Consider the following 22,487-nt stretch of genomic DNA (forward strand, 5'->3'; position numbering starts at 1 on the left):
CAATATTTGAAAGATAAGCACTTGTTTACTTAAAGGATATTATCCAACGTATCTCCCACCGTTTTTTTTCTACAGCATTTATCCTTCCCGCAACGCGAGCACATATTTGAGAAATTCGATTGCTATTTCTGCTTTATCAGCATTTAAGAAGTGCACCTCCTTTCTTTACCATCACAAATGATATCTTTAAAAGTATATAGAGATAGGCTAAAAGGTAATTTTAAAATGTATAATGTATAAAGTAAACTTACTGTACTTTGTGGTTGACGTCTTTCTTTATATTAGTTTTATCCAACATACACTGCAATACTTTCAAAAATATCTTGTGGTATTGGTGATACTAACGATCTGTATTCTTCTATTTTATTCATTTTCAATCATATTTATTAAACCTCTAAAATAAAAGATTTTAAGTCAACTTCGACGTATATACTTTTGAACCTAACCTCTTAAAGTTTTATTTTTCCCATATAGTTGGCATTCGGTAAATTTTGGTGTTTCGTTCATGTATCTGGTATTTGGTACGTTTTGAAGCTTGGCTCATAAAAATTTGTGATGGAAAGTAGATTATGATTGAGAATAATATCTAGTTGAAAAGAAAACTTTAAGTGGTTTCATTTTAAGTAATTTGAATGAAAACTTCAAATAAAGGCCAGAAATTTTCAAGGTATTTAGCTTGATACCATAAGAAAAACTTAGTGTGAGGCTGAGCTAATAAAGAATAAACGAACAACACCATATAATAACGGGAACGTTTATAAAGGAGGATGACAAGTCGTATCCCCCCTGCCAATATAATATCATTATATAATATTTTTAAGTTAAGGGGTTTATTAAAAATAAGATAAAGCTTTGATGGCCAAAATATTAAGAAAAATATTAGGAAAATCGGCAAAAATGCTCAGAAAATAGTGAAAATAAGAACATGTTGAGCACATTTTCAGGCTTAAAACTAAAAAAGTTAAGAACATCCGAAGGCTTCGAAAATTTTGGATGTTCTTATAAGAAAACCATAACGAAATCACTCGAATTTTTGTAAGATAAACGTATCTTCAATGAAGCATATATGAATCCTAATATATTCAATGCTCAAAAAATATAATTAAAAATAAAATAATAAATTGTTAAATTCTTGATTTTTATCAAAATGAAAAAAATGTAATCAAAAAGAATTATTTTGCGTTACCTTTTGATGTATTTGGCTCGTTAAAAGGCAATCAACTCCAACTATATGATAACTGCAGTAATTTTTGGTCCAATACTTTTTAAGTCCTTAAAAGATCAAGAGTAAGGTCTTGTCTTGTCTTAACTTGTAATTCTTGTCTTAACTTGTAATTGGATCCTGATGGTGCATATTGAATTGATAGGTTATCATGTTTCTTTTAATAAAAAAATTAAATTAAATTTACCTTGTCAAAATTAAAAAAGTAAATGCCAAACAAAAAAAGTGTCATTTTAAATTTAATAAAACAAAACGACCCCTACGTAATACATTTCTAAATTCTCTTTTCAAAGAGTTGTTCGCTCATCCAACAGCCAAACAAAAATCAAAGTATGATCCCAAGGTCTTCAGGCAGTGAAGATTGTACAAATTTATTTCATTTGGAGAATGTCCCTTTTCCAGTAATTTATTGTTCTTCTCCCAAGCTGCCTTTGACTTTTTCGAAATCGAATTCCTCATTATTGATACGTTTGTAGATGTCTTTGATATCTTCACAAGTTGTTTCAAAGTGACTGGTCGCGTCATACGATCGCGAAATGAAAATCTATAAGGTGGAATAATTGATATTCTTTTAAATTTCAAAATATAATAGCAAGGCTATTCTTTATCATAATCCTAAAAAAACAAATACTTCTGCCCTAGGAAAAGTAGTGTCCTCCTGGTTCAACCCCCCAACCGTGATAAAAGTAATTGCTGAGTTACAAAATTCCATTCTAAAAAATTATTTGGTCCCTTTTGTAGAATCCCTCCCAAAAAGTATCAAAATTTTGTCTTCCCACACCCTTTCTTATAAATTTGCTAATTTTGGCAACTTTCACTGCCCTGACTGATACTATGCGAGCATTGCCCATTAAAATTACTATCTGCCAGAATGTCAAAAATTACTGTTCACATTTCACATTCCATTTTTCAAGGAAATAACTGTTTGCGTTAAGGAAAATTACAATCTCTATCCGCATCTTTCAAAAATTGCATATTTTTTGAGGGAAATTACTTTTGTGCGATTTAGCCTTGTGTCCAGATTTTATAAAGTCTTCTGGAGTTAATTAATGTCTTGAAGAATTTCTCTTTGGTTTGATTTTATGAATAACTCGTGAATGACACTTATATGCCAATTTTTGCCGAAAGTTAACAAATTAACATGGTTTTAAATCATAAATACAATTTGAAAATGTATTCCCCAAAGACATTTTCTTTGTATTTACAAGGAAAATCAATCACAATTTTTAAATAAACTATGAATATTATCTGTGTATTTTCCAAGGAAAACCATTGTATAAGTGTACTATTAATCTATTAGTATTTTCCAAGGAAAGTTACAAACCACGTATTTCCCAAGGAAGGTTGCTATCCACGTATTTCCCAAAGAAAATTGCTATCCCCGTATTTCCCAAGGAAAGTTGCTATCTACGTATTTCCCAAGGCAATTTGCTATCTACGTATTTCCCAAGGAAAGTTGCTATCTACGTATTTCCCAAGGCAATTTGCTATCTACGTATTTCCCAAGGAAAGTTGCTATCTACGTATTTCCCAAGGAAATTTGCTATCTACGTATTTCCCATGGACATTACTATCTACGTATTTCCCAAGGAAATTTGCTATCTACGTATTTCCCAAGGAAATTTGCTATCTACGTATTTCCCAAGGAAAGTTGCTATCCCCATATTTCCCAAGGAAATTTGCTATCCCCGTATTTCCAAAGGAAAGTTGCTAACCGCGTATTTCCCAAGGAAATTTGATATCTACATATTTCCCAAGGAAAGTTGCTAATCAAGTATTTCTCAGGGAGTGTTGTTGACCTGGTATTTCCCAAGGAAAGTTGCTAACCGTATATTTCTCAAGGAAAGTTACTGACTACGTATTTCCCAAGGAAAGTTACTTTCCACGTATTTTCCAAGGAAGGTTGCTATCCACATATTTCCCAAGAAAAGTTACTGACTACATTATTCCCAAGGAAAGCTGCTAACCACGTATTTCCCCCAGGAAAGTTACTGACTACATATTTCCCAAAGAAAATTTCTATCCACGTATTACCCAAGGAAAGTTGCTAACCGCGTATTTCCCAAGGAAAGTTGCTAACCTCATATTTTCCGAGGAAGATTCAAATTAACATTTTTCAAGGAAAATTCTAATCCGAGTATTTCTTCAAAAGGAAAATTAATAATGCATGCATTTTTCAAAGGAAATTACTGTCTCTCTAATCATCTCAGTTTGTCTACCCTAAGGTGGTGTAATGTCGACATCCCTGATCCAACAGTTATGAGAATGTGTTATTATAATAATAATATAAGTGTTATTATAATAACAAATTACTCCAGCAAGTCTAAAGGAGATTATATTGTACCTAGGTAACAGATGTGTTGTAAAAGACAAATCAATTATATGTGACCCCCAAGCGATTTAAAGTGCCTGAAAATGGGACCGGTCTTTAGACGGTCTTTTAAGGGCCGGTAAATGACCAGTAAAAATTTACTTAAAGGCTGCTACAAGTCTAGTTAATTTAGCTGCCGCTGCGAAGCGTCTGGTCCCAGACCGGCCTGATCGTCCGGTCGACATCCTTTTACAAGAATTTTTTTATGTAATCATTCCTAAAAATCCCTAAAACTAGCATCCTGGACCGGTCTAACAAACGGCCCGGACGGGTCTAATGATTTAGATCACATTTCTAGAAGGTCTGGAGGCCGCTCTAAAACAAAAATTTGACAGCTGCTAGACCGCTTGTAATACCGGACCAAGACCGGTCTGATTTTCAGGTACTTTAAATCCCTTGGAAATTCACATATGAAAATTATCATTAAAAAAATTTCCGCTGGAGTAATTAGTTATTCAAAAGGTCTGTCTCATTCTTCCACAGGACTTATTCTGAAACCCTCCTTTAAAACTGAGAATAATATATTGTCGAGTCACTGATCGCTAATCAGTCTATGAAAATACCTCCATTTAAAGCATAATCAAAGTTCATAATAACGACTTTCTTTTTATTACGGAAACCAAGCAAGTGAGAAAAAGTCATTAAAACTAAAAGTCAGCACTCCGTGGTTGTGACGTAGGTTTTGTAATCAATTTTCAGTTTCTCATTTATACGTCATTTTTTAAATCTCTTAGTAGGAGAAAGTGTCATTCATTAAGGAATTTTATAACACTTCATGGCAGATTGAAAAAACAATTATAAAACGAAAGTTTCTTCGTTTTTTATTTTTGCATTTGTGGTGAAGAATAAAATTTTCAGAAGATGCTTTATTTAATATGAGGATTCCCATTTCCGTAAAATCATGATTCCCCATGGTTGCGAAATGGTAGCTATGGGTAATTCATTTGTTCTTTTGCTATTTTCTTTTGTTCTGTGTGACGTAAAGACGCTTTGTAAATTGAAGTACTTTAACTAACTGCTAATAGACAGTCAGTGAGGAAAACACTGTTTCTCAATCAGTTATTCCGACCTTCCTTTTAATCCAATCTCTAAGAAGGGATCTCTACATAAGGGATGTCAACATTCGACCAAGTTACAATATCTCCTAAGAAAGATTTTTTTAAATGACTTTAATTTCGCGATCTTACTTCAACAAGGTTCTATCATGAATATTTTGAAAATTCTTTTTGGTTCATAAAGTTTATTACGCCAAAATCTAATTGTTAAGGCTTTAAACTTTCAAATATCTTAATTCCATGGCTCAAAATAACATATTCCACTAAGTTCTATCAGTTAATTTGGTCTTTGGCACATTACAATAAAGTTCTATCGGAAATCTTCAAGCAAAAATCCTTAACGCGATCCACGATAATGTCTTTTCCAATAATTTTAAGGTCAACAAGGTTCTATCATTAAATTGAAGATTTCTTTGATATGAAAATGAAATTTGTAAAAATTCCAACTGGAAAAGCTAGTTTGTGTCTTTTTTGTCATTTTTAATTGTTTTTGCAGGCTATTTATTCTTTTAAACATATAAAAATGAAGTAGTTTAGTTAGATGGAACCTTGTTGACTTTGCGCATTTCTGAGTCTTCGAGGCAACAATGTTCTATCGAAAATTTAATATTTATGTTTTTCACAGCTTTAAAGATTTATTCATGCTAAAATTATATTTCTGTAACAGAAAAAAGCTAAGTGGAAACCCAAGCTTCAAAGCCAAGGTCTTGTTTAAAGTCACTGAATTTTCAAATTTATGCATTTTACTAAAAACCGCAATTTGCAGAGTTGGAACCTTGTTGAAGTAAGGTCGTGATTTGTCTGTGTATTTTCTGGTTTTAAAAGATTTGGTCCTGGTCTATTGTATTTCCAACATAAATTGTATAGCCATACTTATAATAGCTTGTTAACTTATGTTCATAAATAAGCAAGCTTGATTTACTTACTTGGGAATCTTTTCCATCATCAGTTGGGGCAAAGACATCTTTTACAGAAACAAACTTCTTCTCAATCGGCTCCAAAAGATCTAATCCTACTTTCAATTCAGCTTCAGGATTGCTGGTTTCAACAGTAGTACTGACAAATCCAAGGTAATAATCCTTTGAAGCTACTTGGTTTTGATTAGATAATACACCAACATAGATATCTGAGGATAAAAATTCAATGGAATAAAGTGATGATGACTTGCAAATGAAATAAAGTTTTCAGGTCTTTCTATTGACAAAAAGCTAAATCTTATACCACATACCACAAACAAAATCAATAAATCTTATCATATTCTTAACTTTCTATCCAATCTTAAATCCACAATGGGCAAAGACTCCCACAACGAGAGTGACGCCCCTCAAACAACATAACATCTACCTACTCGCAAATAATTTAGAAAATGTAACTTTTAAAATTTTTCATTCACCCTCAATATATATTTTTGTGCTATTCAAATTGAAAAAGTTATCTTTAGATTTTGTTATAAATCTAATCTTTAAATTTACCTGATTTACGACCAGCTTGGTTAGCAGGGATGATGAGTTGGAATGAGGGTGAGTTTCCAGCTTTTTGAATTGGATGTTTCAAGAGGCAAATTGCACGAACAACTTGAGAGACTTTCTTGACACGATCAGGGAAATAAGATGGGTCAGCAATGACCATTTTGGTTTTGGCTGTTTCACCACCAGATTTGACACCAACAACCTTACCATCCTCCATGACAATTTCTTCAACTGGTTTATCCAACATGTAAGTACCACCATAGACGGCACTAAGCCTTGCAAAACCTTGGGGTAATTCTCCTAATCCATATAATGGGTAGAGATATGGAGATTTCCCATAACTGGAAAGAGAGTCATAATAAAGTTTTAGTTTAGTGATAGCATCTTTGTAGGGTTTGTCCAGATAATCATCCTTTAAGAACAAGCAGATAGCATGACCAGTGAAATCAGCTGTGTTTTGATCAAGCCCAAATTTCTTGAAAACATCTCTCATGGTTGACTTCTCAGGGTCAAGATTTTGGAAGGTTTTAGGGTCATCAAATTTCAGATTCATTGCCCAAATAAGGAAATTTCTGAATCTTCTTTTCTCAAAAATGCCCATCAAGCTTGATGCAAGAGCTTCTTTGTCATCAGCAGGGACTTTGTAAACATTATTGCCTTTCTTGAAAACATAACTTCCCTCAATTTGCTTGAATTCGAGGTATCGCGTGACATCAGTATGAATCAAAAGCTTGGTCAATTCACCATTAGCCATGATAAATTTGGGGATGAGGTCAACATTCCAATCTCTACCTCTTCCATATTTATCATCTGACCCTATTTCCTCTTTGAAAAGTTTGTACAAATCAGCTAGTGGAGTCATAGAAGCACTTTCTGCACCATAATAGTTGTTTCTATCCATGTGAAGAACTTTCTTACCACTTTTTGATATGATACCACTGAGGATACATTCTGTGAGGCCAGTGCCAAGGATAATACAATCGTATTCTTCATTCATTTTGATGCAACAATCTTTGATCTTCTAATTTGTGCAAGTGAAGTGAAGTGAAAAAGTGGTGTACTTTCGATATATCGACCTGTTCGGGAACTACCTTAAATAGAACTTTTACCTCACTCTCTAAGTTAAAATACAATAGTTTGTCGGGATGTTCTTCTTTTAGCGTTTGACCACGATACTCAAAGTGTGAGTTGCGCCATCTTTGTTTTCGAATTGTGACAAGTCTAGCTAAACAGTTTTACAGACCAAATATCTCTCACAAATATTCTCCTGAATATCCAGCTCCTTCGGGTCTGTAGATTCTATTCTTCTCTATTCTATTTTGCTGAATCTGCACATTTGTAACACGACGAAAACAAAAAAACAAAACCAACGCTTGTGGAGCAAGAACCAGGAAACCCAAGAACCACAAGCACTCCTGCCCCCACCACCACTCACATAAAATGGAACCACAAACTAACTTGAAAAAGCAAAGGAGAAAATCACTGTCATCTAATGATAAGGTTTGTATTTTTGAATTCAGGCAAACCGAGTGTAATATGTAAAAATTGATCAGTCAATCGAGTTTAATGGACGGTTTTTACAATACAATCAATAGACCAGGGGATGTCAATCGAAAAATTCGATTACCGAATCAATAGACCTTTTTTCAAAGAGGCCACCCTGTTGAATAATTATGTAGTCCAGCAGAAAAACAATCATAAAACCATGCATAATTATTACAATATGCATGATACAGTAATTACAGTCAGGAGTAATACCTTAGGCCGATGAAATTTACATATGAGTTTACCGTCGTGAACTTACCCAAAAATAGATATATCCACCATTTCTGTCAATCATGCTCTCTCAAAATAAAAAATTTTGCTTCGCTTCAACCCTTCGCATCTTTTGCGAACGAAAAGTAAAGATCGATTGCTACAGTGGCGCTAGATTTTGCAAAAAACTAAAATGGCGGTCAGGGCGGTTTGGCAGATATATGGGCGGGACGCCCACTGCAGTTGTAGGATTGAGGGCGGCAGCATTTTCTGTTATAAATCTTCTTTGTATACCCGTGTAAACATGCGTAGAGACGATTTTAACAAAGATAGAGGTTGTAGTTGTAAAGAAATATGGAAATAATGAAAAATTTATGAATTTTGAAAATAATGAAATTTTCATGCGGGTGCTTTTTAGAGATGCGGGCGGCCGACGGTAAACTCATATATAAATTTCATCGGCCTTAAACAAGGTGTATACCTTGTTTAGGATGTACCTTAAACAAGGTAAATGTATATACCTTGTTTAAGGTAGGGGTACCTTGTTCAAGGTATTTTTTAAGATTTCTTGAGAAAAACGTCGATTTTAAATGTGTTATAGGAAAAAGGGCATGTTGAATTTTAGTACATACGAAAGAGGAGTCTTTGATTGACCAAGTAGTGGAAAAATTATCAAAATCTACAGACGGAATCATTTTTATCTTTGTTTTAGGTTTGGTGCCATAAATTCAGGGGACGAAGACACAAAGCAAAGGAGAGAAAGTTAATAATACCTTAAACAAGGTGTATACCTTAAACAAGGTACAGACATATACCTTGATTAAGGTATTACTCCTGACTGTAGGGTACCATTTTGAATTGTTTTGTATTTTTTGTGTAAAGCTCTTTCTACACCCTTTAAAAAAGCCGATGTAGATTGGACTTTATAAGGTTGCTTTAAAATTGAAGATTGTGATCAATTCCGGCTGTGGAATTTTCTAAAAATCACCATGGGAATTCAATTTTTCGTGCTCTTTCCAATGGTATAGACGAGAGAGTGCCCTTTTCCCTAGTTTGAGAAATATTCCCACTACTTCCTAAATAGGAAGTATCAAACAATAGAAATTTGGAATTCTTACTTGAACAAGGTATACGCCTTGTTTAAGGTATTACTCCTAACTGAATTATGCATGGCTCTATCATTGTTTTTATGACTGGACTACATAATCATTCAACAGGACGTCCTCTTTGAAAAAAGGTCTATCGAACTTTAATCGAAGCCAATCGAATGATTGATTTTCAATTAGCCGATTTGATCGAACGCCAATCGAATTTCACATCTTTTTTTTGATTGGATTCGATTACAATTTGATTGGTGTTCGATTGACGTTCGATTAGTTTCGATTAGCTTCGATTGCATATACTTTTCGATTGATTTGATTAGTTCAATTAATGTTCGATCAATTCGATTTATGTTCGATTGGCATTCGATTAATTCGATTTATGTTCGATTGGCATTCGATTAATTCGATTTATGTACCTACCTCTTTGTACCTCTTTTTGGCTTTTGCTTGAACAGCTCATCCAACTCGTTGAGTCCGATGCTTCGACATTTCCTTGAGACTGTTGGAGTCAGCTTGCCTAAGGTTAAAATAGTGGGCAAGCAGAGGTTCGTCCGGAACAGTTGTGAGGAAGGTGTCTAAGTGTTTTTTGAATACTTCTTTGGGGCAGTTTGTCAAATCTCTTATTGGTCTGGGAAGGGTGTTGAATAATCGAGGGCCTTCTTGGGAAAGACTTCCCCTCCAGATATTTTTGTGTTTGATATTGACAGCTTTTAGATTGCAAATTCTCCCCAATCTCTGATTTATATGGCAGGAAATGCCTCCTTTACTTTCGTCATAATCAAAATTCGGGACGTTGCCTTCAATGACGTTCCAGGTATAAATTATTTGATACCGCTCTCTCCGTCTTTCAAGGCTATACAGTTTTAATGATTTGAGTTTTTCCCAATAATTGAGATGTCTGAGGGATGGAATTCCATGTAAAAATGATTTTTGAACTTCTTCCAGTTGCTGGACAAGACCACGCTTCCAGGGAGACCAGAGTTGAGAGCAGTAGTCCAAATGAGGGATGGCTAGTGCTTTCCATAAAGTTAACATGGTTTCAATTTCCCTTGATTTAAATGTGCGGTATATCCATGCACTTATATTTTTCACTTTTTTGATTTGTTCTTGGATATGTTTCTCATAAGTCAACTGAGTGTCTAGGGTGACTCCAAGGTCTTTAACTTCGTCTTTATTTTCGATCAACGTTGCTGTGTCGGTAAAATAGCGAGAACTTTGCTTCAGAGCGTCGTTTTTCCCATAGGCAAGGTGCTCAAATTTAAGACCATTCAGCTGCATGTTGTTGTCTTCTGTCCACTTGTAGACAGTGTCTAGATCATTTTGTAGATGATAAACATCCTCCAGTTTGGATATTTCTTTCATCAAACGAGTGTCGTCAGCAAACGATGCCAAAATAGAATGAAGGATGTTGTTATCGATATCTTGAATCATGATCAGGAACAATAGCGGTCCCAGCACAGATCCTTGCGGCACACCTGAAATAACATCTGTTTCTGAGGACAAGGTTGAGTTTACTGAAACTCTCTGTGTTCGATGAGTCAAAAAGGATCTGATCCATTCAAGGAGTTTACCGTTTATGCCATTTTTCTGAAGCTTGTGTAACAAAATGGTATGGTCTACTCTATCAAAAGCTTTACTGAAGTCTAAATAGATAACGTCAATGTTGTTTCCATTCTCTAGGTAATGGATCAGTCTTTCGGTGTGTTGAAGCAATTGACTAAGACATGAGCGGCCTTTCCTAAAGCCATGTTGATTATTGTTATACAGATTGTTTTCTTCTAGATGATTCTGTATCTTGGCTCGTACAATCTTTTCAAAGACCTTTGAAACGTGGGATGTGAGGGCAACGGGTCTATAGTTTTCAGCAAGTCCCTGATTCCCTTTCTTGTAAACTGGGGATATATGTCCAGTTTTTAAAAGTTTTGGAGTGATTCCTTTGTTAAGTATGTTTCTCCAGATGATTGAAAGTGGTAGAGCAATGTTATCTTTAGTTTTCAGAAGAAGAATAGCTGGAAAACCATCAGGTCCAGGTGCTGAAGTTGGTGACAGTGTACCGATTTCTTTGACAAATTCCTCGATAGTCAGATTGATATCTTCAAGTGTTGGTATTTGTGACTCAAGCGGATGAAGGTCGTAGTTTTGAAGAGGTTGGGTGAAGACAGACTTGTATTGGTTTTGTAGGATATTGGCCATCAAAAGGGGATCATTAGTCAATTTGTTAGTGTCTGGATCGATTAAGGGTCCAACTTTTGGTTTAGATTTCGAGAAGCGATTAGCGTACGAGTAGAAGAATTTTGGATTGGATTTGATTTTAGAGGTTGCTTCAGCTTCTTTCTGTTTCCTCTCTTGAGCAAAGGATTTTTGAAGTAGCACTTCAATTTCAACAAGTTTTTCTGTAGTTTTAAGATTTTGAAATCTTTTTCTCAGTTTCTTTCTTTTTCGCATTAAAATCCGCCTGTCTCTTGGCTTGCGTTTCTTCTTGGATGAAAATATTTTTGGAGGTACATTATTTGAAGATATAATGAATATGCATTGTTTGATAAAAGCATCATATTGGGCGTCAGGGTCTGAATCAAGTGGGTTCAAAATATTGTGCCAGTCAGTGTCTTTGAAGTTTTCATTGATGATAGCCCAATTAATTTGATCATAATAGAAGTTAAAACTATCAAAAGCACTGATTAAATTTTTATTATTGTTATTACTATAGTTGTTTTCAGTCATAGAAAAGTTCAGATGGCTTGTAACATCAATGATGAAGTGATCTGAGAGAGCAGTTGGTGTGCATAGGTAGTTGAAGATTGAATCAGAGTTATTAGTCAGTAAGAAGTCTAATATATTGCCATTAGAATGAGTAGGCTTATGGATCATCTGGTTCAAGTTTAAAATTGAAGTAAAATTGTTTAAAACATCTAGAAGTTGTTTGTTGCAACTAATTGATGGTATGTAAGAGTCATTTTTTATGGTGTGGGGTATATTGAAATCACCACATAGATAAATATCGGGGGTATTTCCTTCGATTGATTCGATGATGTCCTGCATTGCTGAAATAAGGTCCAAGAATTCCGGAGCCGCTGATTTGTGCAGAATATTTGTTGGCTGTCTATAAATGACACCAAGAATAAGGTTAAGGTTTTTTGAATGAAGTAGTAGAGCTTCATTGACACCATTTGAAAATTCAAGTATTGGCTCAAACATTGGAGATACGTCGCTTCGAAGATAAAATGCGACACCTCCGCTATGTCTTCCATATTTGGATTTGATGCGATTTCTATCCTTGCGAAAAAGCTCGTATCCCTCAATTTCAAGCTCTGCTTTCTTGTGCGAAGATGATAGCCATGTCTCGGTTAGGCCCATAAAAATGTGGTTCTCAGAATGAAGAATTGATTCTAGTAGAGGAACTGATGATTGAGTGGTCTGGGGACATAAACCCTGAATATTCATAAAAGAAAAAGTATTCATTGATGTGGTATCTCTTGTTTGTTGTGGTAAAAATTGCTTTGGTTGAGTGGATAGTCCTGAAGACGGGGGTGAAATTGGTGTGGGTATTTCTGATGTACAGTTTGAGATGGTTGCTGAATATTTCGTACATTCAGATTGGTAGTGATCATTGATATCATTTCTGTCCGAAAATTGTCTAAGATTTTCAGAAAATCCAATGATTGTTGTGTGTTTGTATGGTTTTTTAGTACTGGGTCCCTTTTAGTCCCCTTGACATGAGTAAAAGTGCAATTTGTGTTAAAACATTCACCTTTTCTGATCGATGAAGAACACATACGTGGATGAAACATGTTGCATTTTGTGCCAGCATTACAGCCTTTTGGGGATTTATTACCATGTCTCAGTAACTTGGTACAGATTTTTGGATGCTTGAATCGGCAATCTTTGCCTGTGATGCCATATTTACATTTTCCTTTCTTGTAAAAGTTACAAACTGGAGTTTCATCAGAGACTTTTTCTTTGGTTGTAGTATTATCCGAAGATAAGGTTGTAGTATTATCTGAAGATAAGGTTGCGTCGTTTTGTAATTCGCGTTGAAATTTAGATTTTAGGAAATTAGTCCTACCCAGGTATATTCCATCAACTATCTTATTCGAGGGTCTGTCGATAATAATATCTGGGGTGATTGGAATGTGAGGGAGTGTCCTTCTTGGAGTGGGTTGGGTTCCATTTAAGAAAGATTCAGTGGCTTCAACAGCTTCAGTGATCTGCGTAGGTGAATTTGTTATTTGAGCTTGTTTTACTTCATCTGTTTCATTTTTGTGAGTAAAATTTATGTTTTCGTCTTGACATGCCGGGCATAGATAACAAAATCCAGGGATTTTAAAGATGAGATTACATAATTTCTCATGTTCATTCAAAAGATTCATGCTCATCAGAAGTTTAAGATAGCATGGTCGGTGCACTTCCTGACCACACGCACCACAGCTAATGAGTGGTTTGTCATTGAGTTTGCATGAATATGATTCTTGACAAATCTGGCATACATCTGGGAAAAAATTTTTGATCTTCAAACATAATAGGTGGATTGCATCATCCTTGTTAAGGTTGTTAGATGGCAATGATGATGAAGAGGTTGTGAGATAGTCAAGGGTTTCAATGATTGGAGATTTGCGACATGATTTAAGTGCTTTGATGTTGTCTTTGGTTGGAAGTTCAGGGTTGTACATCCGTAAGCAATTTTTGATAACGTCAGTAGGAGCATTTTCCACAAGACCAGCAAGAGCTCTCTTCCAGGTTTCAATCACATTTTCTGAAACATCACTACTTGGCAAAGCGCCCGAACGTTGATTCAGTGACATGATGATGTACAAATCAGAGATTGAGAAAACTTAACTTGAGACGCTTGAATGTATTAAAGATAGGTTTCAAGTGGATCGTAAAGGAAGACAACAGGATAATAGATACCTGATCAGCTGCACATGGGAACCCAAATTCCTGTCATGCGCAGCTGCTCCTCAGGATTTAGCAAAATGCCTGGGTGACCAGCCACAGGACCCTTTGGATATATGATAATGACTGAAACGTTGGCTTGATAGGGAAGTAATGAAATAATTTTATACCTCAATAGTCCAGGGCTAACCTGGTGTGTAAAAGCTTGTGGTCATCAGTCTTTGATAGCGAGAACAAGATTCAACAAGATTATTTGATTATCTTTGATATTGATCCAATTGATACAACCAATACCAAAAAATGAACTTCGCACTTCTCTAGACGAAGAGTGCCGTTCGATTGGCATTCGATTAATTCGATCTAAAATTGTTGTGTTACAAAAAATCTTCCAAATTTAGCCCCGCAAAATTTAAACTTTTTAAAGTAAAATCGAAGTTGATCGAACGTTAATCGAAGTTGATTGAACGTTAATCATAGTTGATCGAACGTTAATCGAAGTTGATTGAATGTTAATCGAAGCTTGTCAAACTCAATCGAAACCAATCAAATTTCACATGTTTTTCGGTTTCGATTAGAATTCGTTTGGCGTTCGATCAATTTGGCTAATCGAAAATCAATCATTCGATTGGATTCGAGCAAATTTGATTAATTCGATTGGTTCGATTGGCAATCGAATGCTCGATTGACATCCCCTGGAATAGAATAAAAGTCAAGTGAACTTTTTTTCAGGATGTGCAGCAGACATACCGTGAAGTCAGGTAACTTGCATTGGTGGAGGGAAACTTGCATATCCCTTAAATGAAATGACCTGACTGGTCATTAAAATACAAAGTCAAATCAAAACAAAATGGTAAAATAGAGCTGCCGAGCGGTGGAGCTGGAAATTTTGCTGCTTTGGGTCCAGGCGGTCGGCCCTGATAGGATCGATAATTGGAACGGATCGATGAAGGCTTGGTTGTAAAATTATATCGATCCCATAGGATATAGATTACTTATCAATCTTATCGATCCAATCAAACAATCGATTCTAAAAATATATTGGTAGTAGCGACAAAAGCAGATTTTTTGGGTACTTTAGCGGATAATAAGGACTTTCCAAATTTCCATTGGGTGAGAATTTCCTTATCTGATATTCTGATGGCGAATTGGCGGCCGCCAACGCTACAGCTCTAAAGGATAGGAGCGGGCCAATTTCCCATCGGAGAGGAAATAATGATAGTCGGCCTTTGATGTGCTGCATCCCCAGTCGGGTTCAACTAGACTATTAAACTAGTCGACTAATTCACGCTGCTCGCTTCGCTCGCTTTACGCTTACTAACGTTCGCTAAGCTTAGTTTTATCCAAACTACTCCCACGCAGCAATTTATACTCCGGATTTCCCCCTTTCAGTTAGTCACACTAGCGTCCCGCCAAAATGCGTATCAAAGATTAATGCTGCGAAAGCGCTTTATCGTTTACTTGACTCGCAAGTTATAAGATACGCCGCAAAACTTCTAAAGGGATTTATGAAAAAATAACCCGGTGCTTTTTAATGAAATTAACATTTTCAAAAACTATGAGAAATAGCCTAAAATTTGAGCTATGGATGAAAAAATTTGAGCCAAGCCAACCTTGAAAACTAATTTGAAGATCAACTTCCCAAGAAAAAGATCTACGGGGGAGACGGAACCCACCTGGATCCGCGCACCGCCGGATAGGCTACTTCCCGGAAATTTTGCCGGCCCTCAAACACTGACCCATTTACATGTGCGGAATTTATTTTACTTTAGCGTATAAACAAGGCCTTAAAAAATCGAAGCGCTGCCTCGGGAATTGAATGACAAAATTTGGTTGGTTGATATTCTGGTTACTGCACGTTCACAATCGGTCATTTTGTCATTTTGATTTCCTAGTGTGACTAACTGCCTAGTTCTGGTTTTTCTCCGTTTTCTGAATACAGTAAAACGACTGTAGTACCTCTTTTTTACGTGTTTTTTACACTTTTCGAAAAGTAAATTTTGACTTTAAAAGCTCATAAGTAGAGAACAAATTGGTCAAATTTAAAAAGTGATGGCTCAGATTTTAAGTTAGGATATCTACTTTCTAAATATCAAAACTCAGAGCACTTTAGGACATTTGTTCGGCCTCAAGACGTCGGGAAACGTCTGAACTTTTTCGTGGGTCACCAGGTATAGTGCTGGTTGACAAAGATAAACAAAAATCGACTGTAAAAAATCATACGAGAAGAGAGTTTGTCTTTATTAAAGGAATCTGATCTACATGAAAAATTTCTTTGCCAGTGCGTTAAACAGATATGGTCAATTATGTACGAAAATTGCCTGTTTTCTCCTTGAATCTCGAATTCTGTTTTTTGAATAATCTGCAATTGCAGTATATGAAAATTGCAAAAGTAACGTTTATACCGCAATTGCAGTATACCGCAATTGAGGGATATCCCTGACTGATTAATGAAATTGAATTTGTCACATTATATTTGAAAGCATCACTGGTCGAAATATCGAATAAAGTAAAAAACGTGAGGTTTCACTTCCATGAGTCAGCTCATTTTAAAAAAATATGCGTGTGCGCAGCTAGTTTTCACATGATTAGCACAGCGAGCGCTATCGTTATTATATCCAAACTAATTGATCTATTAAGGTCTCTTTTAAAAAGAAGTTCAATTAAGTTCAATTAGACAACAAAGTTTGATTAAGAGAAAAATCCAAAAATTTTGCGCACAAACTTGGCCAGGACATCAATATATAGCTCTAACTCTTCATAAAAAATCTAAGGAAAACACATATTTGGACTTTGTGTCCAATGCTGCATATAAGCACCTAAGCCTAAAGTACTGCTTCTGGAAAGTGCAACAAAAATCAGATTTTTGAAGTTTGCAGAAAAAACGCCACAAATTCAGTACAGTATGTGAATAAAGCAGTGAAAAATACAACTTTTCTATTTTTCTTTATTTTAGAAGTTCTAGAAATGAAAATAAAAAGCTATACCTTATTACACGAATATTACCAGTCATAGACGTGGTGTGGTGTCCTTGAAAAAGCAAATACAATTTGTGTTAATTTTTTGTGTGTTAAATTCAAGGCCATTGAATACTTTCCTAGTAATATTTGTGTAATAAGGTAATCACTTTGCGTATCCTTTGCTTGAGAAAATGATTAACAGATTAAAAAATTTCCACCCGTGTATAAGTTCCCAGGCTTTTTGCAGGGTTTTTTTTTCAACTTGGCCTCAATCCTTGAACCCTGACTCATGATTTTTGATTTTTTTTAAATAGTAGCACAGTTGCGGCAGATCTTTTTGTTGGAAGTTGTTTGAATGTTTACAAGGTTCTTGATAGAAAATCTTTTATGTGATTGTCAAAGGATGACAGTATTAATTTTGTTACATCTGAAAAATTGACGTTTGTGAGTGAGTGCACTTTATATAGTTTTGATTTCCATTGAAGAATTATATTCTGATTTTCATGTCACTAGATGCTATGGGTATTAGGTGGAGGATGTCAACATTAGACCAAATTACGGTAATAAAAACATAATGAACACTAGCCAGAAAAGAGCTGTTTCATTTTCAAAAATGTCAAATACACAAAATTTAAAAACATGTCCCTATTCTTGCTCACAGATTTATTTTGTTTTCTGAAGTGCAATAATTCAAAACATATCTTTTTATTTTTTATTTCATTTTTTTAATACTGTTTCTGTTGTTATTGTTAATGACATTTTTCGACATCTTCTTGTACATAAAAATAATGGTAGCTCTGTATAATTGCTTTTGGTATATAATTCAAAACATAGTTTAGATGCTATTGGTATCTTTTTATTGCATCATTTTGAAAGGTTTTGTTTCAGTTTGCATGATTTGGAGAAATTCAAATAATTTATGGAGCCTAAGAATTCTGTTTCAGGGAAATTCATTCACTGATAAACTTAGATTTGAATTCTTTCTTTTAGTACTGTAAATGAACATAAAAAAGTCATGTAGCTCTATCATTTGGACTGATAGAAAAGGATACAAAATGGCTTCTTATGCATCTCAAATAGTTTTCATGTTTATTGGTATATTTTGTTCGGTTATCATTCAAAAATGGGATCAGAAATATTTATTTGATGCTTTGGTATGGTTACAGAATTACTACATGCCAAATTCAACATCTGTTGGTACTTCAATAGCTTTATTAACATTGGTTGAACAGAAAAAGAAATCGTTTAGTGTGGCTGTATTACCGACAAAAGAAGTAGCTACTGAAACAGGTATGTCAATATATTTTGTATCAATTAGCCGGAACTAAAGTCTATTTCAAATTAGCTGGCAGTGTTTTTTCAAACCTCAATAATTTTTGAGAGAGTTTGAATCAGAGGTATTGTGCTCGTTAAAAAGATAATCCGGAGTGAAATAACAATATTCCACTCCTGTTTGTCTTTTTACCCCCCGCCTCCCCCAGTACTAAGTGCATTTGACTATTGGCAGGTTGACACCACACCCTATTCTGCCCTGTTTAGTTGTCTTGAGTAACCGGCACTCAAGGTAATCACTATTTGAAACATGTTAATACACTACAGGGCCGGCGAATCGGTTTTAAAAGTGAGGGGGCCAATAGATGTAGTGACTAAGGAGGGCTCACCATGGTTGGGGCCGATGGGCGGGAAAAATGTTGAAATTATGGTACTCTACATTGGCCTAGATGTGGTCTAAATTTAATTTTTGTGAAGTTATTGGAATGAAAAAATCAAAAAAGTTAGGCGTTTTTATACTGATAATCACCAAAGAAAATACTACTATATAATAACTAGGTCACAGTGTGGATCTAAACACACTGAAACGACCGCCTTCCTTCACGCATCACGCACGCTCGCGAAAGAGCGCGCGCACATTGTTAACGCCTACATGTCATCTCCAGTACATTTTAGATTATTCATTGAAAACAGATTACAATATAGTCATTTTTCACGTCTCGATTATTCAATTACGAATAAAAGACATTCAGGGAAGAAAAAGAGAAACACCTGGGTAATCTAGTTAAAAAAACCGAAAGTAAATGGTAGACAAAGTAATGAGCCCAGGCAAAACGAGATTAGCGTACCACTATGAAAAAAACCGCCTCCGGCGGTCGATAACAAAATGAAACCTTTAAGTAAATAAAGCGGACTTTTATATGTTCAAAATTCATAACTTAATAGTGTATGGATTGGTTTCCCGCTACGGTGGCTCTTATGGTGGCCGACTCGTGCTATTTGGCGAGTTATTAAGTTTTATTGGAACTCGAATGCGAGTTAAAAGATAAACAAAAGAAATCAAAGTGAAGACATTCCAGTGTCAGACGGATTCCATTTTGCCACAGGCACGCCTTTTCGAATGTTTCTTTTATTTTCGAATGATTTTTTTCTATTTTCGATTGTTTTTCTATTTTCGAATGTTTTGATATTAGAGTCAACGAATTTGAATTTCTCAAAAACTTTGAAAGAAAATTTCACTATAATTATTTGTTTCTAAAGAACCTCTTCAGGTTAGTTAAATGAGACCAGAGATTTGGGTTTTATCAATGAAACTGTTTCCAACATTCTTCCCGTCCCTGTCAAAGTCTAACAAAACAAAGAATAACAAAATCTGCTGCTGCACTTTTCAAACAACTTTAAGTAGACAAAGTAAAAGGGAAGAAGGCTCTCTGGAAAGAGATAAAGCCACAAAATAATATTACTATTAGATACTTACAACAACAATCTTTCCCTATCATAAGCTTCTAAAATAACCACATACCTGTCAAGACCTGTTATTGTATCTTTTCTACATTCGTTCAAAACGAACAAAATGTCCACCAAAACAAATCAAAATTCCACATTATAAGCTTGATAACAAATGTTCTAGACGGTATTTTTTTTCTTGGTACACATATCTTATACTCTAAAACTTGTAATTGTATTAACAAAACTTCTTTCGCCTTAAACAAACTACCCAAAATCAAAAACGAGTACTCGAGCTTGACGAAAACCACTTCCCACTTCGACGGCCATCTTGAATTTGAACAGCGAAAGCTATGCTACTTCGTAACAGGTAGAGTACCTTTGCAAACTAATCATCATAAGCACTCGCCAGCAAAAATAGCCCTCTCGCCGAATTTCGGCGAGAAGTGGCATTTTGTGGGAAAGAGGATTTACCGAGTATTAAGCAGCCTCTATAAGAAACTTTTTTCGCTAGAGGATGAGCAGAAGCCTAATTGAGAGTATGCTTTAACAGTAAGTATACAGTAATAAAAATTAAAATTGTCCAAAGTAATTAAAGCAATGCTCTCGAGTCGACACAAACTCTCTACCAACTTAGATTTTTATATGGATATGGAGCAAAGAAAGATTGCTAAACCGTTTTGGCTTCATTGTTGAACGTAGCCAAGTCTTTTTTCTCACCCTCTCACTCTTTTTGTTTTGCAAAAAAGTGGGGGGGGGCTACAGCACCATTTGATTGAGTTAAATTTATAGTACACCACCCCTTACAGCCTACAAGGTTCTAACTGCAAATTCCAAAAATCAAATATGAACCGTCATGATGTCTGGTACCAACTGCCTGACTGTATCAAGAGTTATTGAAGTTTGAAAAAACACTGCCAGCTAATTTGAGATAGACTTTAATTGACAGATTTAAGTTTCGCAGTTACCACTCATCTTTTGCCGTTCTCCTATAGCAACTTTTATGCAGATTGTAAGTATAATGAATATAATCAAAGAAATGATGATTGCAGTAGACAACTTAGGTTTAGGGCTACATACACTACACAATATATTGTCAGACAATATATTGATGATATATTGCTGAGTGCCGGCAATATATTGAAAAGTTGCAATATTCTAACAATATAGGAGGATTGTTTATAGAAAAAAACTTTCTTTTTATAATAGATTACCTGCTATTTACTTCGTACATTACGGTCCGAAAAGGATATTGTCAAATATTGTTCGTCAATATATTGTGGAGTCTAAGTAGCCCTTTAGGTTCCTAAAGGGTTAACGAGTGTTAGACCTTTGCTATAGTGTGACTTATTTCCTATGACAATTTATGATTAAAAGAATTACCTTAATTAAATTGGTCGGAATAATTGATGGACTCCTCATGATTGGAAAAGAAAGAAAATTAGTTTCAATCAGCGATTCCGACCTTCCTATCATTCCTATTTTTAAAGAAGAGTGACGAAATTGGAAGAGGGATATCGACATTGGACCAACTTACGGTAGCGACACCAGTGAAATCTCTGTTGTTATTAAGTTTTTCCACCTAGTGTGCCAGCATAAAAATAAATCCAATGATCCTATTTCTCTATTATTTTTTAAATAAATTTAATTTCATTTTTTAACAGATTGGATTCTAAATAATGAAGTACAATCCATTCTAAACAAGGCAATCATGTACAAAAACCAAGGCAAAACTGAAAAAGCATTAAAACTTTTGAAACAGTGTAAAGCTCTGAACCCAAAACATCCTGATGTATTGAATTTTTACGGTGAAGGAATTGAATCGAAAGATGTTATCACAGCTGAGCACCATTATGCTTTAGCATTGGTGATACAGCCAGGGCATTTAAAAGCTACTGCTAATAGACGTCGATGCTTACCAAGAGTGAAAGAATTAGATTTGAAAATGTTGAGACGTATCGAACAGAAACGTGAAGCTCTAATGAAAATACCTGAAGGAAATTCAGCGTTAAAAAGAGCAAAGCTGGAATCATACTACAAACATATTTATCATTCAAATGGTATTGAAGGTAATACAATGACTCTATCCATGACTCGATCAATTTTAGAAACCAAAATGGCAGTCGGAGGAAAAAGCGTCTTAGAGCATAATGAAGTCTTAGGGATGGATGCTGCGTTACAATATATTAATATCACGTTGCTGAACGAAATTGGACCTGTTACTATTCAACATATGCTACAAATTCATAAGAGAGTATTAGGTTATGCGCAACCGTTAGATGCCGGGCTCTTTCGAGATTCTCAAGTTTACGTTGGAGAACATATCCCACCTAGTCCAGTTGATGTGCACCAATATATGGAAGCTTTCCAGCGCTGGTTATTGTCGACAGATGTTGAACATTTGCATCCTATAGAACTAGCAGCTTTGGCGCATTATAAATTGGTATATATACATCCATTTACTGATGGCAATGGTAGAACTTCACGATTATTAATGAATTTGTTTTTAATGCGGGCTGGTTACCCGCCTGTTATTATTCGTAAGGAAGACCGTTTTAAAATATTATCAACATTTGCAGACAGCTAATATTGGGGATGTGAGACCATTCATAAGATTCGTGGCCACATGTACTGAGGAAACTTTAGATGAATACTTATCTTCAGTAACTGTTGGTAAATTACAAATGCAAGATCCATCAGATTCGGCAAAGAAACGGACTGATATTATAGACTATAAAGAAGAATGTTTTAATCCATTCCACCAAGCTTCATCATTGACAGATCCAGAGGACCTTGAATTGAAAGGACGATGTGAAGAAATTATGAAAAGTGAAAATTATGAGGAATAGTTTTGACTACTTTTTTAAGTTTTCCCTTGACCCATTCAACGAATTTAGGTGGGCCGAACAAATCATAAATCACTGGTACTTCAAGTGGTCCGTACCCA

At 35.2% G+C, this 22,487-nt stretch overlaps 2 protein-coding genes across 2 annotated transcripts; one reads left to right on the forward strand and one right to left on the reverse strand.

Moving 5' to 3' along the window:
- Nucleotides 1-1,355: 1,355 nt before the first annotated feature.
- LOC136818571 (rab GDP dissociation inhibitor beta-like) lies at nucleotides 1,356-7,224 on the reverse strand. Its single transcript, XM_067074899.1, has 3 exons — nucleotides 6,121-7,224; nucleotides 5,575-5,774; nucleotides 1,356-1,766 (listed from the first exon to the last, which is right to left on the reverse strand). The coding sequence occupies exons 1-3, from the start codon at nucleotides 7,112-7,114 to the stop codon at nucleotides 1,629-1,631; spliced, it is 1,332 nt and encodes a 443-aa protein (XP_066931000.1). The 5' UTR covers nucleotides 7,115-7,224; the 3' UTR covers nucleotides 1,356-1,628.
- A 10,425-nt stretch (nucleotides 7,225-17,649) lies between these two features.
- On the forward strand, nucleotides 17,650-22,407 carry LOC136818573 (protein adenylyltransferase Fic-like). The gene is given in 3 exon segments (XM_067074900.1): nucleotides 17,650-18,112; nucleotides 21,205-22,094; nucleotides 22,096-22,407. Coding segments are annotated over 3 exon segments (1,476 nt in total). The 5' UTR covers nucleotides 17,650-17,820; the 3' UTR covers nucleotides 22,390-22,407.
- The last annotated feature ends 80 nt before the right edge of the window (nucleotides 22,408-22,487 follow it).

The sequence above is a fragment of the Clytia hemisphaerica genome, unplaced genomic scaffold (assembly GCF_902728285.1).
Source record: "Clytia hemisphaerica strain Z4C2 unplaced genomic scaffold, Clytia hemisphaerica genome assembly, whole genome shotgun sequence".
NCBI classification, from domain to species: Eukaryota; Metazoa; Cnidaria; class Hydrozoa; order Leptothecata; family Clytiidae; genus Clytia; species Clytia hemisphaerica.